The sequence below is a fragment of the Panthera pardus genome, unplaced genomic scaffold (genome assembly GCF_024362965.1).
Source record: "Panthera pardus isolate Hobbes unplaced genomic scaffold, ASM2436296v1 HiC_scaffold_11, whole genome shotgun sequence".
In the NCBI taxonomy this organism is placed as follows: domain Eukaryota; kingdom Metazoa; phylum Chordata; class Mammalia; order Carnivora; family Felidae; genus Panthera; species Panthera pardus.
Window position 1 is genome coordinate 84263647 of NW_026526666.1, and position 16117 is coordinate 84279763.

The following is a 16117-nucleotide window of genomic DNA, read 5'->3' on the forward strand; positions in this document are numbered from 1 at the left end:
CAAATGGAAAGAGTGACAGGGTGAGGCTGCCTCGAGCCATGGGGCCTTGCCCTCCACTCTGCCCAAGATGACCAGCAGGTGAAACTCGAGCCATGAGCTGGGAGGTTGCAACACAAGGGCGGGTGAGGGCTGGAGGCTAGAGCTGGTCACCCCTCCACACATGAGGGTGGCCATCAGGGAGAGGACCCAGCCTCTGGGACCCCTTCCCTGTGCCCACCCCCACCCCCCAAGCCATCCCTCATGGTCAGGACAGCCAGCCAGGTCCTGTGGTCACTCACCTGGTCGCCCTTCTCTCCCGAATTCCCTTGGGGTCCTCGCTCTCCTCGGGGACCCTGTCGCCACAGAGAACAATGAAGCTAGAACCCAATCTTTCTGCCCTTAGACCCCAGGGCTGGACCAGGACCAGGGGGCCCCATGTCCACTCTCTCGTCTCCTCCTTTACTCACTGCTGGGCCTGGGGGACCTGGGAGGCCTTCAGATCCTGGTGGGCCCTGGGGACACAAAGGAGCGGAATCAGTCACTCTGACTAAGGTAAGTGGGAGATCAGGGGACGGGGCAGGGGACAGGGCAGAGAGTAGATGCAGGGGATGTGGTGGGAGGACCCTCCAAGCTGTCAGGACACTTCCCCCTGGTTCGCCCCGACTTCCTTTCTCTTGCCTGAGCTATTGAACCAGCCTTCTAACTAGTCCTGCCACCTCCTGGCTCATGTCAATCCAGCCAGCAACTGGCTGCCATCTTTTCTTCTCCAACATAGTTCTGATTATAACACTCTTCTTGCTCCAAAACCTTCCATGGCTCCCCTCTGTCCCACTGAATGAAGTGCCCAATTTCCACCAGTGCTGGGTTTTGAGGCATCCCGTGATCTGGCACCAACCACCCTTTCCTGCTTCACTTCCCTCTCCCTGTCTTATTTTCTGCCTTGCTTGGTCGGACCGCTATTCCCTAAACATACTCTATACATTCATACCCCTGGGCCTTTGCACAGCTGTCTCCTCTACCTAGAATGCCTACCATTACCCCCATCCTTTCCAGGGCCCTTAAAACCTTACCCAGGGATTAGATGGCTCCAATCTCTTTCCAACGTGCCCCCACCCAGGGCCTCCCACTGTGGGATTCTCCGGGACAGATAGCCACGTGTCTTCCCCGCCCTCAACTCTATTCAGGGCTCCGCTCAAACACCACCTCCTCAGACAGATCTCCCAATCCTCTGCCTACTGGCACCCCATACACCAGTCCAGCCCCTTGCCCTGCTCTATCTTCTCTATTGTTTTCTCATAATTTATGTGTATTGGCTTATTCACCGGTTATCTGCCTCCTTCGCTGGAATGTGAGCTCCCTGCGGTGAAGGGACACAAGTCCCTGTTTTGTTCACGGCAGCACCCTCACAGCAGAGCCTAGCACCCAGGAGGCCCATGAGAAATGTCCGTTATTGCATAAATGCACGTGGGGTTTGCTGTATCCCACCGGGGCCCGATGTGTGAACAGAAGACAAGACTAAGGTTTGGCAGGTTGGCCACAAACAGACTTGGGTTCCAGTCCAGGCTCTGCCCTAACTCGCTAACTAGCTGCAGCATGCTGGGTGAGCCATGCCACTTCCTGAGCCTCAGGGATAACCTCACGGATGTGATGTCCTCACCTGATAACAGCCCCAGCTCCTGCCCTCACCCAGGCTGGGAAGGGTCGCTCAGGGCTTGCGGGGTCAGGCTAGGCTCCACGCTGGATCTAGGGTTCCAGGCCTGCCTCTCCCCAGGCTGTCCTGCCCGCCTGCCTGCCTTTGCGGGGCGGGGCGGGGTGGGAGGGAAGGAGATTCTCCTGCCCACCGACTCCAGGCTCCCTGCCCCTTCCTTGGCAGCTGCGGCCAGCCAGCCCCCAGCCCGTCTCCGCGAAACCTGCTGGGATCGTCCTTCCAGCCTCCCCTCCGCCTCCGCAGCAACCAGCCTGCCCTGCCTGCTTGAGCTGCAGCTGGAGGGACTCAGGGGGGCAGGGAAGCAGGGGTCCTGTCTCCCCCTTCACAGGCTGCTGGGAAAGTCTCCTCGGGTGGAGGTGGAGGCGGGGCAGGGACTGCTCCCTTTGGATCCCTTCCTCCTGCCCTGAGCTGAGACTCACCGATTCTCCTTTCTCTCCCGGGGGCCCGACGTAGCCCCGCTCCCCCTTGATGCCCTGACAAGCAAGCAGAGAGAGAGCTGAATTAGCCCCGTGGCCCGCCCGTCATGGCGCTAATGCGAGGGGTGGAGACTGCAGCTGGCACAGGCTGGCACTTACAGGCAGATGGCACCAATGATGACGGCAGGGGGAGGAAGAGGGGGGCTGCTTCCCACCCGCCGCTGTGGCCCCCAGTGGAAAGCGGGACCCGCCCACCCAGCAGCCTCCTGCATGGGTTTGGCCTCCCCAGCTCTCCTGCCCCCCCCCCCGCCCCCCCCAGGGGCAGATCTCAGGGCTGGGGTCTGTGTGCTCTGAGAATCTGGCCTTCTGTGTGCGATGGCTGCAGCAGACTCGCAAAGTGGAGGGGCAGGGCCAAGCTGCACTACCAAAGGGACTTTGGGGACCTCTGCAGGGACAGCCTGGCAGGGGGACAGGCTGGTATGCTTGGAAGGGAGGGAGCTGCTGGGGGATGCCCCAGCCTGGTCCTGTCCTGACCACCATCCCCAGGCTCTGCTACCTCCAGAGCCAGCATCCCCTTACTCACAGGCAGTCCTGGGGGGCCCATGGCACCTGGGTAACCAGGCTGCCCTGGAGGACCCTACAAAGAAAGGTAGACATTATGAACCCCTCCCCGGGCAAAAAGCGTAGCCGCAGCCGGGATGCCTGATCTGCCGATTCGGGAGGCACACACACCCACCCCAGGACAGCCACCACCTCGGACCAGTTCCCAAAGGCCCAGGTTTCTTTGGTCAAGACCGCCACTGCAAGGCTGGGGCTGGATGACAGGTGCCAGCCTGGCCAGGACCCTGGGAGCTGAGGCGGAGGAAAAGGCCCAGAGCAGGGAGGATGAGGACAGGGTGGTGGGGGGGAGGGGGGGAGTAGGGTGTGGAAGGAGCAGCTAAATGCTGCAGGAGGAGGGAGGGAGAAGAGCCCCCAGGATGCTGCTAGAAGCCAGGGGGCAAGTCTGTTTGCCCCTTCCGGGGGGAGTCAAGGTACATGGAGATCAGCCTCCTTTGATCCTGGGGTGGGGGGTGTGAAAACCCCCCAATCTGAGGGATCAGGGGCAGAGAGTTTCAAAAGGAGCCCCCTCCCATCTTCCACTCATCCCTGGGGGCCCAACTTCTGTCTCCCCAGGGTTCCTGATCCGTCTCCTTCCCCTGCCAGCCCCCTCTTACCGGTTCCCCCTTCTCTCCTGTCAGGCCCCTGAGGCCTCGCTCTCCTTGAAGACCCTTGGGGAGAAAAATCATGAGAACCTACAGGGGAGGGCAGTCCCCACCCAGCCCCCGACTCCTTCTCCTTGCCCTGCAGCCTTCTGTCCCCGGTCCGGGCAGAGTTGGGCTTTCCTGATGCCCTTCCTAGGGTCCCTGGCAAGGTGACCATGGGGTGTACCCCAGAAGGGTAATTGTGAGATGTGTAAACTCCCACCTAGGGGTGCCTCTCAAGAGCATACCCCCAAGACAGGTAACTACAGAGATATGCCCCCCCGCCAGGTAGGTGACCCTCAGAGGGTACCTATCAGGCAGGTGACTGTCATCGGTGTGCCCTATTTTGGTAACTGGCTGGGGTGTACCTTTAGGAGGCTGACACGTGTGTGCTCCCCGTGAGGGGCAGCTGTCGGGAGTGGCGTTCCTCTGCCAAAATGTATCACTGCATGCCCAACACTTACCTGTACGCCCCCCAGCCCCCGCCCCAAATCACCTTCTTTGAGGGGTACAGGGGAGAGGCACGGGAAGGCCCCCCGAGCACACTGCTCCCTCCAGAGCAGTCCCTGTCACTTTTTAGGGTGGAAAGGATGTCACTTTCAGTCAAAGCCAGAGCCCCCACCCCGACCCTTGTGAGTTCGCCACAGCATTAAGGGGCTGCGTCTGCCCCTTCTCCCTCACGCCCTCGAGAGACGGTGCCCAAACCTTTCCACAACACAAGACAGATGGCTAGACGGACAGATGGCCCCTTCACCCAAGCAAGCAGAAACAGACAAGGTCCGGCCAGGATGAGGACATGGGGACAGATGGAGCTGTGACAGGAGGGGCCCCGCTCCCTGAGCCTCCATCACCAGGCCTGGGAGGAGAGGAGCCAGGCCCCAGGAACACCAAATCTGACAAACAGGAGGTTAGTTTCCGTGACCCAGGAGGGAGCAACAGTGACGATGGGGACGATTTAAACACACTCGTGACGATGACGGAGGCAGGGCAATTAACGACACCTGGCGGGAGGGGCAGGCCAACGCACCGGGCACAGAGGGGCAGGGCCCCACGACACCCAGAAACCCAACCGGCTGGCGTCACCTGCCCAGCCTTGGAGCAGACCGGGCCCGGAGCCAAGGGAGAGGAAAGGAAGAGGAGGAAGCTGAGAGTTTCCTCTAGGACGCTGGGCGAGGTGCGAGCGTGGCTGCCTTCGGATCCCCGGGGCGCCTCTGGACGGCCCTGCCAAGCAGCGGGGTGGCAACCTGTGCCAGCCTGCGATGTGAAGCCCTAAAGCTTTGGCATCTCTGCCGGGCTCTGTGCCAGGCGCCTGGCAGGGCCCCAAGAACTACTTCCAGCAAATCTTCAGCCAACAGCAAAGGTGGGAGAAGCAGGAGGCAGAAGTGGGAAGGGAGGCGTAAAGAGGCCCCTGGAGGCACCGGCTTCAAATAAGAAGGTAAAGCAGGCCTGGGGGTGGGGGGTGGGGGGGCAGTGACGTGGGACTAAGGGAGAGAAAACGGAGACTGCAGGGGAGGCGGGTGGAAGAGAGAAGATGAAAGAAAGCAGGAGCAGGGGGAGAAGGGAAGAGGGAAAGGAGTCAGAGACTTGGGAGGATGTCCAAGCCGCTGGGACCTCGGGGGGAACCTGTGTCGTTACGTGCCTGCAGGGGACGGAGACAAACATGGAGGAGGGGCAAGGGCTCAACAGGAAGGGACACAAGCAAAAGCCACAGAGACCTGGCTGGCGGGGGAAGGGGAGGTCGAGCAGTGCTAGGTTCTTACAGGCAATCCGGGGGAGCCAACAGCACCAGGAAAACCTGGGGGGCCCTGGTGGGAGAAACAGGCAGGTCACAACTCACAAGCACGGTAACCCTGGACAAAGTCGGGGGCAGGGGGTCATGAGGAGAGGAGGTCACAGGAATATTTCCAAGGCAGCTGGAAAAGAGACTCAGTGAAGGCAGCCGCTCCTCCCCTCGGCTCCAGGAAGAATGGCTCCGCCATCGGCAGAGATGAGAAACAGCCCCCAGAGTCCCCCCGAGTCTAGCTGGGCACCCTTGCTGGAGAGCAAGCCCATCATGCCTGCCACCTGACCTCCATAGGCCCCCGGCTGGGTGGCTCCCTGGTTCTAAGGTGGCTCCCACCAGCCACTTGTTCTCCAAAGAAAGCATTTTCGGTTCTTCCAGACTTTTCCTGGTCACTTCTATTTTCCTGCCATAGCGACACCAGACATCCCTGGTCTGGCCTTCGTAGACCTGTCCTAGAGATGGCCCCACAGAGCAATGCAGCGATGCTGGCCCCTGTAGTGACCGGTGTCACGGAGGCATGAAGAGATCTGGCCAGGTTGCCATATACTTTCCTGGCAGCCGAGACCAGGAGCCAGAAGCCTAGGCCTTCCTGCCAGGGCAGCCTGGGTCTGTGGTGCAGGACACTGCGGGGACGGGGACAGGGAGACAAGAGTGTGCCCTTGAGGGCCTCCCCTAAGCAGGACCACAGCCAAAGTGGGACGGAGCAGGCCAGTTCCAGGGGATTCGATGGTGGGGGGGGGGGGCAGCACAGTCCCCACAGATGCTCTGATGAGGGAAAGGAGTGGGCAGCAGAATCCCCCTCTTTCTGCCCTGCCCAGTTTCCTGGATACAAGGCAGTAGAATGGTGTCTGGGCGTTGTGACCCCTTTGAGAGCTTCTCAAGTGGGCCAGGAAACCACGGATACTTACAATAGGGCCTGGAGGACCCGGGGAGCCCCTCATGCCAGGCGGACCCTGCAAAGGAAGCCAAGGGAAATGGATGGAGAGGCCCGGGCCCCACAGAGCCCCAGGGTCTCTGCAGCCTTCCTCCCAGCTCACCACGGCCAGAGTCAACAGAGGCTGGTAGATTTCAAAGCGGGGCCATTCAGCTGACGTTAAACCTTTCGTTCAGTTCATTCAATCATCCAACAAACACTTACTGAGCAGCTATTATGTCCCAGGCACTAGTCCAGGTGCTGGGGACACAGCAATAAAAGGAACATAAAAATCCCTGCCTTGTGGCACTGACAACTCCAGGGGAGAGGTAGGCAAGAACAAATAGAACAGGGGCTGACTCGTGCTCAGTGGATACGTGTGGACTGTTCCTAAACGAATGAAATACACGGTATTCTGAGGGTGACACGTGCACTGCATGAAGGGGACTAGGGTTTCTAGGGACGGTGTGGGGCATGGTCAGCTTTTTGAGAGGGTGGTCAGGGAAGGTCTCCCTGCGAAAGTGATAGTTGAGCAGAGGGGGTCGGGGGGGGAAGGGACGAGCCCTGGAGAAGAGCTGCGGGCACAGGAAGCGGCTGGCAGGGGCGGAAGGGTGTCCTACGGGCCAAGAGCAGCCAGCGTGCCACCAGGGCCAGGGGCTCAGAGCCGCAAGAGGCACCGGATGACCTGACGCTCGGAGACCCCTGAAGGAGCCACCGGAGGGCCCAGGAGGACATCTGGCAGGAATGAAACTGCCCCTAGGAACTGAGGGCCACTTACGTGGAGACGCCAGCCCCCTTGGGGCCCTGCCCAGATGAGGGCCTGGTCCTACCTCTTCTCCTCTCTGGCCGGGCAGTCCTGGAGGACCGGGCAGGCCAGGACTTCCAGCACAGCCAGGATCCCCCTCGCCGTTGTCTCCCTGGAGTGGGATGGGGAAGGTGAGCTGAGTGGCCAGGGCCCTCCCTGTGGGGCCCGGGGCACGGGCAGGAAGCGGGCACGGGTGCACTCACCCGGGCCTCTTCGGCTCTGGGGCGCTCCCGCTCTGTGAAGCACTGAGGACAACAGGAAACCCTCCGTCAGGTGAGGTGGCCGGGCGCTCTCCCCTCACCAGGCCGCCCCTGAACCCGGCCTCCTACCCGGGCACAGCTGTCCAGGCCTGGCACGCCAGGAATGCCCTGGTCTCCCTTCTCCCCTTTTTCCAGGAGCGCCACCGGGTGGGCCGTCCGCCCCTGGACACAGTCCCCGCAGAGGCTCTGACAAGAGAGAGGAGAGGGCAGTGGGGCGTGGGTCCCAGAAGGCCAGGGCGGGCCGAACGGGGGAACCCCACCCTGAACTCAGCCAAGGCACCCTGCCCGGCAGTCGTCCCCCCCCCCCCCGCCCCGCCCACACTCTCTCTTTCCCCAGCCACATCCCTGTGGCGGCTGTGTTCCATCCTCAGGGGACCCAATCCCAACACTGGCTTTGAGTTTTCTCCAGGAAGCAGCTCTGTGGGGCCAAGCCAAAGCCACTTTCCAGACAGGCGTGTGGGAGGAGGCGGAGGGGCCCGCAGAGGGACCATCTGTCCCGGCTGTTCCTGCAACCTGCACCCACTGTGAGGACACGCCGTGAGGATTCAGGCTGAAAAGGCCGGCCCCAAACACCAGCCTCTCTGCCCAAGGGAGCAAAGGAGCGGCTGCAGGAGCCAGGCCCTCTGCAGACGCCCCGCGGGATGGGGTCTGCCCTCCTGCCCCAGCAGATCCCGACTGGCACGGGCTCCCCAGTTCGCCCACCCCTGGGGGGGGGGTGTCCCTGGACCCGTCGTCAGGAGCCCCCCGCTCCACCTTCACTGTTCGCTGCAAAGCCCAGGGATAATGGCTGTCACTGACTCAGCGCCCGTGATGCCAGCCATCGAAATAGGCCTGTGCACATTATCACATTCAACCCTGACAGTGCAATGAGGCAGGTAATCTTATAAGCATTCCGGAGATGAGGAAGCCGACGCTCAAAGAGACAGTGTGACTTGTCTCAGGTAAGTGGGAGCCTGTACTGGGCACTGCTGTGCTGAGGCCAGAGCTGGCACTCTGTCCACGGGCCCGGGTTTCCTCCGGGGTGGCATCTGAGCACCTTCTCCAGACCACACGCGGTTCCGGTTTGGGGTCCTCCACAGAGCACGTTGACTAAGAAGCCGTCAGGTGACATGTTACACAGAGTCGTGCAATCACTTGCCCGGGGGCAGGACTCGGGGGAACCCTGGGCTTGCCAGGAGCCTAAGGGAGAAGAACTGGGGTTTCGGTGCCACACTCCCCTGTGATCAACCTATAGCTGCTGTCAGGAGGTTAACCTGAGTTAACCTGTCAGGAGGTTAACTGCAAGCTGCTTCTGGAGACATCTGCTGTCCAGAGCAAGGGCCGGCCAGGCAGTCCTCATGCTGTGGTCTGACCAGGACCCACGGGGGGAAGTGTGAGGTCCAGGGCACTGGGTAGTCAGTGCTAGAAGGGAGGGGCCCCAGAAGTTGCTGGGCTGGAGGAGAAAAGAGACCAGCCCTCATCTCCAAAGGTGACTGAGCGAGGGAGGCCCGCGTCACCCTCGGTCCAGCCCAGCTTGGGAGGCCAGGCCAGAGCCCCCAGTGAGATCTTGATGGCCTGGCACAGGCCAACCCTGCCAAGACCCCAAGTCCCCTCTCTTGTGCCACTGGAATTGTTCCTGAAATCCCATCACCTCCCTGAATTCTTTCTGCATTGACCAGAGGACAGCTGAAGCCTTCTTCCAGGCCCTCAACCCAGTCCCGTCCAAACATATGTGACCTTTGCAGCTCGCTGCCTGATGACCCTTATAACTGCAGTTGCACCCTCCTGCTGTGCTCTAGAAGCTGCTGGACCCTTCCCCGGTATGACCAGGGTGGCACAGGACCTCACTGGTGGCTCCTGTGGGCAGGCTTTGGGGCAGGAACTACCCACAACATCCCTCACGTGGGTACCTTCGCGGGATTCCTTCACGCACTCATCCAGCAAGTAAAATGGAGGGTCTGGCAGCAGCCAGGCGCCGTGCTAGGCCCTCGGAGACGGGTGCTTGGAATGCACATTCCCTACAAACAGCTCCGTCTGTAGCTCCCCTGTGCTGTGCTGAGACTTCCTACGATAATCCCCTCAGGAGACTTCCCTGCCAATTCCTACCCCTCCCCGCCTACCCTCTTACCTTAAGGAGGTGCTGTTCAATTGGTAAGGATCCCTGCAAGAGAGGAGACAGGAGGGCTCCAGGGCTCAGGCAGGTGTGGGGAAGGGGGATGGACACTTATGGGATCAGGTAGAACCTTGGGAAGCCCCGTACCACCCCGGCTTCTCCCTGCCTTGCACAAGGGAGAGAAGAGGGTCCCCCTGCATCTAAGGGAGCTGGCATGACAAGTCAGCCCCGGGAGGGGCAGGGAAGGGCAGGGAGGGGGCTGCCCAGTGACGCCTGGCTGGTACCTACCAGTTCGGCTGTTAGCCCAGGCTGTCCGGGCAAACCGGTGTTTCCAGGCACTCCCTGCAGCCAAGAAGAGACACGAGTGAGCGGGCTCTTCTTTTGAGCCCGAAGGCCACCCTGCTTCGTGCCCGCCACCCCCACTGCCTCTTCTCTTCCTGCAGAACCGGAGGCCTGGCTGGCATAAGGCTGGCACCCATTCTTAGCTCAAAACCTCCAGACTGTTTGCAGGGAGAGCCGAGGAGGCCCAGAAGGGTGACCCCCAAAACCAGTCCGATGGGAGTTTTTCCTACATGTTAGAGGGGCATCAGAAATCAGGCAAAGGGGCTTCTGCACAGTAAGTAACGACGTTTCTTTCTTTCTTGCACACGTGTCCTCTGTATTCTCTTTAATCACGGTCTTCCTGGCCAGCTAGGTGCTATCACCTCCAACTTGAAACCAGAGCAGCGAATTCAGAGAGGGCAAGTAACTTGCCAAAGGCCACAAGACGAGCAAAATGCAGAGGTGAGGCTCAGAGTCAGAACCACTGGCCTCAACCCCTCCCTTAACCGTGATTCCAGCACCTTCCTCAAAAGACATTCCCTGGAACACAGCAAGGTGGAGGCTCGGGAGCCAGTTGGTGTGAACCCCAACTACCTGGGTAATTTCTGGAGGGCTACTTGGAAGAAAGAAATCTCTGTGCCTCAGTTTCCTTATCTGTGACACAGGGACAGTTTATGGTGAGGCATAAAGAAGCTCACACAAGAGGTTTGCCGCCCAGACTCCCTGTCGCCCCTGCAGGCTCGCGGTGCACATTTGCATATTAAATACCCCGTGGAGGCCAGGAGAATGTTCCCTTTTCAATCCCCAGTGCCCGGCACAGAGGAGGCATGCATTAAATACGTGTCGAGTGAACGCACTGCTGCTCGCCCTGCTCTCCCCACACCGGGATTTCCTTGGCCCGTCCTGAGAGCTGGCCTGTCTTCAAGTCCCGGCTTCCGGTGACAGAATGCACCGCCTTCCCCGGCGAGCCCGCCCTATTTCAGCCCAGGCTCTAGCGAGGCCCGAGGCAGACTGGGGTCGGCCTACCTCCGGCAACCCCTGTGCCACTCGTTCTGCTTCCTGAGTGAGTTACCAGGGTCATGTGCTTAGGACAGGGCCTGGCGCGGGGAAAACACCTCGAACCCATTCGTGATCATTATGCACCTAAATCATTCACCCCTGCTCCCCTCCCCACTGCCCGTGTGTTACTTCAAGCCGGATACTTGGTGATTTTCTTTCCTTGCCCTCCTGGAACCAAATGTCCCACCTGTTGTCCTAGTGTTAGAAGCCAGAAGCTATGCACTCACTAGCTACTAACTGTATGGCCTCGGGCACATTGCTTGACCTCCCTGCCTCAGTTTCCCCCGCTGGGAAACGGATGGGGATTACGTGGGATTACATTACTTGGGCAAATACATGCTGTCTATCTCTGGGCCTGCTTCTGAGCCTGAAGACAGGAGCTGCCGGGCCTCCCTTCCCTGAAAGGGCTGCAGGGCCAACCTGGCCAGGAAGACTTGCACCTTGCCTGGCACGGGGCAGGTGCCTATTAGTGGCAGCTTGGCTTGGTCTACGGCACTGGCACCAGATGAGGACTCCAGTGCCTGGGACCAGACTCTGCAGTCAATCTTTCTGCCTTGTTCCCCCAGCGTGGCTTGGCAGGGTTCATACTCCATCAGCGTGTTAATGGGTCACTTTGAAATGACTCTCATGCTTCCCCAAGCAAACTGCAAAAGACCCCTGCAGACAGATTCCTGTCTCCTGGTGGTGCGGCAGGATGCTGGGACACTTGGCAAATGTGTGGCTGGCCCATGGGGGACTGAGAGTTGGCTCTGGTGCTGAGCTCTTGATGAGACAGAGAAAATTGGATCCCGGCAGAGACTCCCATCAGCCATGGGGACTCACCAGAACAGATTCTCACCCCAGGGTGGCAGCGGGGGATGTATAAAATCTCCAGGGCAGGGGGAGTCGTTTGTAAGAAGCTTCCATGGGATTCTGCTCTGCTTCCTCAGGAGCTGGGGGCCAGACCAGCAGAAGCCTAGGACTTTCAGGAAATGTGACCTGGTGTGCAAACCCTTGGGGAACCATCCTGCGGGGCAGCAGCAGGGGGAAGCAAATGTTCTGTCCTGGGAAGCCCTGTCCAGTGCGGCCGGTTCCTAGCTGGATGACCTCAGACAAGATATTTCACCTCTTGGAACCTGTTTGCCTCGCTGTGACTTGGGGATAACACCACCTGCCTGTTGGAGTTGATGTAAGACTCAAACGAACGAGAGTACGGACGTAAAATAATAATAGAAGTCATGGTCCTAATGATGGCTAATGCCTTCTAAGCATTTACTATGTGCTAGGACATATGGTCCCACACATTTCGCGTGCATTAACTTGCTTCACATTCACAAAAGCCCCATGAGGTACTTGCTGTAATTATCTCCACTTAACAGATGAAGGAACCGAGACACAGAGAGGGTAAGGAATTTGCCCAGCATCACACCACAACTAGCACAGAGCAGGGCTGGCTTTCAAGGTCAGGTTCATTGGCTCTGGAATGCACGCTCTCATCACAGTGCCACACGGATCTCCACTCCCACTGCTCTCCCCTCACTGTCTCTGGCCTCCACGCGATTGTCAGGCACAGTCCCGCCTCCGAGCCTTTGCACCTGCTGCTCTCCGCTGTCAGGAACACTCTCTCTCGCTCATTTCCGCTCAGTCTGGATGCCTTCCAACACGCCTCTCCAACATCTTCCTTGCCCTCCTCCCATTTTCTGACCCCACTCCCTGCTTTATCTTTCTCCTTAACACACACCGCTTTTTAACATGCTATGTTGTGTTTTATTTTTATCTTGCTTATTGTCTGTGTCTCTTACTAGAATGCACACTCTAAAAGGGGAGGGGTTTTTATTTTTGCCCACTGCTGTAGCACCAGCACCTAAAATAGTGTCTGGAAAACAGCAGAGGTGCAAAAAGATTTGTTGCATGAATGAATGTTGGACACCGTTCCAAAACAGGGGAGCTTCACACGGTGTACGGAACTATTTGACCCAGATCCTGGGTTCCTGACAGCTGACCAAGGCCTGAGGTTGGCCCGGGTGTCCATAGGGTGTCTGGGCCAGCACACAGCAGGGTATTCCCTGCTCAAGGAAGGTCCAGGACTGCCCACAGCCCATGCTAAGGGCTCAGAGCCTCACCCCCCCACCCCATGCTGCACTGGGAAACAGGAACACAGAGGAGCGAGGATGGCACGCGTCGGTGTTGGGCGGAGATGCGGCCCACTCAGGGGCCCACACAGACCCCGAGCCCTGCCACCCTGCCACCCTGCCACCGCGCCTCCCAAACTCCCATTCTCTTCTCCCCCTTTACCTGCAGCCCTGGCATTCCAGGGGGTCCAGGGGGTCCAGGAACACCCGGGGGACCCTGAGGGAGAGGAGAAGCAATCAGACCCAAAAGAAAGCTCTGCCCCACCGCTGGGGGCAGCGGCATCATGGTGGGCAAGCCACAGGGCGCTGGCGGACAAGTGGAGACACAGAGGAGACAAGCGACACACACCTGCGGGCCCGGCTGCCAGGAGCTGCCCATCCAAAGTCCCGGAGCACCCTGGGTGGGAGTGGGGGTCGCAAAAGAAGGGAGAGGTTATAGGCAACGTTCACACCAAGCGCAGGGCTGCGTGGGGAGGCAGCTGGCTGGGGCGCAAAGCCCTGCGGGGCCCTCGCATGTTGAGCCAACACAGGAAGCCAGGCCTCTCCCCCCCGGCCGGGGGGGAGAGCTCTCAGCACCACTTACCGGCATGCCAGAGAAGATGGGGTCCCCTCGAGAAGGGCAGGAGCACTCCCCTGGCTCGCCCTGAAAAGATAAGAGCCTTTGTCAAAGGGGGGCAAGGATGGGGGACCTTTTGGAAACCAACGTCCGGGAGGCAGCACAGGCTCTAAGATGGAGAGGCCAGGGTTTAAATCCAGAATCTGCCTCTTACGACTGTGCCCTTGGGCACCCTGTTCAACCTCTCAAGCCTCAGTCTCCTCATCTGTAAAATGGGCAGCATAGCACCAAACGCATAGGCCATCAGGAGGATGGAATGGATGAACCCATACAGAGTTCCTGCCCCACGGAAAGCACTCAGCCCTCAAGTTCTAAGCGCTACTGTTATTCCTGTTGGAATAGCAGCAAGGAGGCCAGAATGACTCCTCCGTGTGCATACATTCCCCCGGGGGTGGCGGGGTGGGGCTATAGGGGTTGTTTATTTCTCCACGGTATTGGCCACAGGGCCTGGGGACTTACCTTCTCTCCCTGAGGTCCCTTTTCACCCTGCAGGGAAGAAACACAGTGAGGTGAGTAGATAGGGGTGTGGAGGCGAGACCTGCTGGGGCTTCCTGCCGCCCTGAGGCACTGTACTCACTGGAATCCCTCTGGCTCCTGGAAGTCCTTGCTGCCCATCAGGGCCCTGAGGGGAGAGAGCCCATGGTCAGTGGCGAGCCAGGACAGCAGCCGGCCATGTGGCCCACCGGCAGGGGAGGGCAACGGGACAAGCAGAAGCCTGCACCCCAGTGCCTGTGTCCTAGAGGAGGGGACTCTGGCGTAGGAGACAAGGAGAGAAAGAAGGAGAAAGACTGGCATTTCCTGAGCACCTTCGGGGGGTCAGACACGGGGCCCAGCACCGGTCGGAGAACAGAGTGGGATCCCCACTCCCATCCCTGCAGGACGGTACCGTTCTGTTTTCCAGGTGAGAAAACTGAGGTTTAAAGAAACTTTGTAATAGACCCACCCAGAATCACTGCACCCAGCTATATGCGGCCCAAAGTCCCTGCTGACGCCCTCTCTCTCCCCCTTTAGTGCTCGCCACACGTTCCATCACCAAGGTCATCTCAGATGACTTAGCAGGAGATGGGAATTTCTGCCCTTAGTTTGTCACCAAGGATTTGAAGACTCTGAAAGGCTGTCACTGGCCTAAGGTCACACAACTTGCACGGTGTGTGGGGCTGGGACTGGGGGGGCCTCCCGGCTGGGGTTCAGCCCGAGGGAAGAAGATCTGGAGAAGTCTGCCTGGCTGTTCAGGGGCATTCTGATGGCTGCCTTCCTGTGGGACATGCCACCTTCACACACGGGACTCGCAACTCCACGAGAATCGGGACTGCCTTCACTTTCACCTCCGCCTTTACCCAGGGGCTCCCTGGAACAGCCAGGGACCCTGTGTCTGGGCGACACAGACTGGTTGCACGGATGTGGGCGAGTCCCTGGCCCCTCTGGGCTTCAGGGCACCCTCAAGAGGACCCCATCAGTGATATTGCCAAACCGGAACTGGAATTTCTCTGGGGATCCATAAACATAGGAGAGATATCTTTCACTGGGCTGTTTTCAACATTCCCAGAGACCCAAGAGAAATTACACATTTGCCCACGACCTGGCATGGCACAGCCTGGCTGAAAGGTAGCACTGCTTTGATTTAGGCTAGAATTATACCATCTCGTAAAATTCTAGTGGGTTCATGTGGAGTAGACGCTGACTATTATACAGGTATTTGACGAATGAAAATAAGGAAAGGCATTTATTATTACTTAATCTGTGCAATTTGTTCAATAGGCACATCTTTTAAAACATGGGAATGAGGGGCGCCTGGGTGGCTCAGTCAGTTAAGCGTCCGACTTCGGCTCAGGTCGTGATCTCATGGTTCGTGAGTTCGAGCCCCGCGTGGGGCTCTGGGCTGACAGCTCGGAGCCTGGATCCTGCCTCGAATTCTGTGTCTCCCTCTTTCTCTGCCCCTCCCCTGCTCACACTCTGTCTCTCTCTCTCTCTCTCAGAAATAAATAAGCATTAAAAAAATAAATAAATAAAACATGGGAATCGTGGGTGGGAGAGAAATAAAGAGAGGTCTTTAAGGATAATGAGGTTGGTCTAGACAGATCTGTGCTGGCCAGTATGGTAGCCAATAGCCACATGTGCTTATTTAAAATTTAAATGAATTGAAATGAAATGAAATGTAAACTTTAACTCCTCGGTCACACTAGCCACATTTCGAGCGCTTGAAAACCACGTGGCTACCGGCTACCCTCTCGGGCAGGGCAGAATAGAACATTTCTATCATTGTGGACAGCTCAGTGGGGCAGCACCCATTTAGATGAGCCCCCAAGGACCAGGCTTTGAAGTGGGGTGGGTGAGTTAACATATGGGCTTTGAGTCAGACAGACCTGGGTTCAAGTCCTGACTGCCTGCTCATTCTCTGGCCTTCCGGGGAACAATGATAGCCAGTCCCTCATAGGGCTGTTGTGAGGTTTAAGTGAATCTCTCTTGCTTTAGAGCCCAGCACAAGGCCTCAGCGCAGTCACTGCTCCAGAAATGGTGGTGATCAGTGATGTCATTCAGGTGCCCTCCCCTCTAGACAGTGTGGTTTTCCTTCTCGGAGGCTGGGCCTCTCTCCTCCCCTTCCCCACGCTGTGGGGCCCGGTCAGTCAGCCCTGTGCCCTCTTCCCAGCAGCACCAGCCCAGCCCCAACAGGGCCTCCAGCACAGAGCACAGACAGGACCCTTACCCGAGGCCCAGAGACACTGGCACCAGGGGGCCCCATCGGCCCAGCAGCTCCTTTCAGCCCTGGAGACCCCTGCAGAAGAGAGAGCACAGAGGCTAACAGCGGCAATCGG

At 58.8% G+C, this 16117-nt stretch overlaps 1 protein-coding gene across 4 annotated transcripts in view; it reads right to left on the minus strand.

Annotated features, from left to right (window-relative positions):
- Positions 1–16117, minus strand: part of COL16A1 (collagen type XVI alpha 1 chain) — a 49636-nt gene that overhangs the window by 13102 nt on the left and 20417 nt on the right. Inside the window, exons 38-55 of one of the 4 annotated variants that reach the window (XM_019429846.2) lie at positions 16009–16077; positions 13882–13926; positions 13764–13790; positions 13272–13331; positions 13038–13085; positions 12852–12905; positions 9486–9539; positions 9213–9245; positions 7175–7291; positions 7049–7090; positions 6871–6957; positions 6036–6080; positions 5105–5149; positions 3318–3371; positions 2687–2740; positions 2107–2160; positions 447–491; positions 279–332 (exon numbers count right to left, since the gene is read on the minus strand). In XM_019429846.2, the coding sequence (XP_019285391.2) occupies positions 279–332; positions 447–491; positions 2107–2160; positions 2687–2740; positions 3318–3371; positions 5105–5149; positions 6036–6080; positions 6871–6957; positions 7049–7090; positions 7175–7291; positions 9213–9245; positions 9486–9539; positions 12852–12905; positions 13038–13085; positions 13272–13331; positions 13764–13790; positions 13882–13926; positions 16009–16077 (987 nt within the window). The remainder of the gene's footprint in view (positions 1–278; positions 333–446; positions 492–2106; positions 2161–2686; positions 2741–3317; positions 3372–5104; positions 5150–6035; positions 6081–6870; positions 6958–7048; positions 7091–7174; positions 7292–9212; positions 9246–9485; positions 9540–12851; positions 12906–13037; positions 13086–13271; positions 13332–13763; positions 13791–13881; positions 13927–16008; positions 16078–16117) is intronic. The other 3 variants (XM_019429850.2, XM_019429849.2, XM_053898396.1) reach the window with 3 other exon arrangements.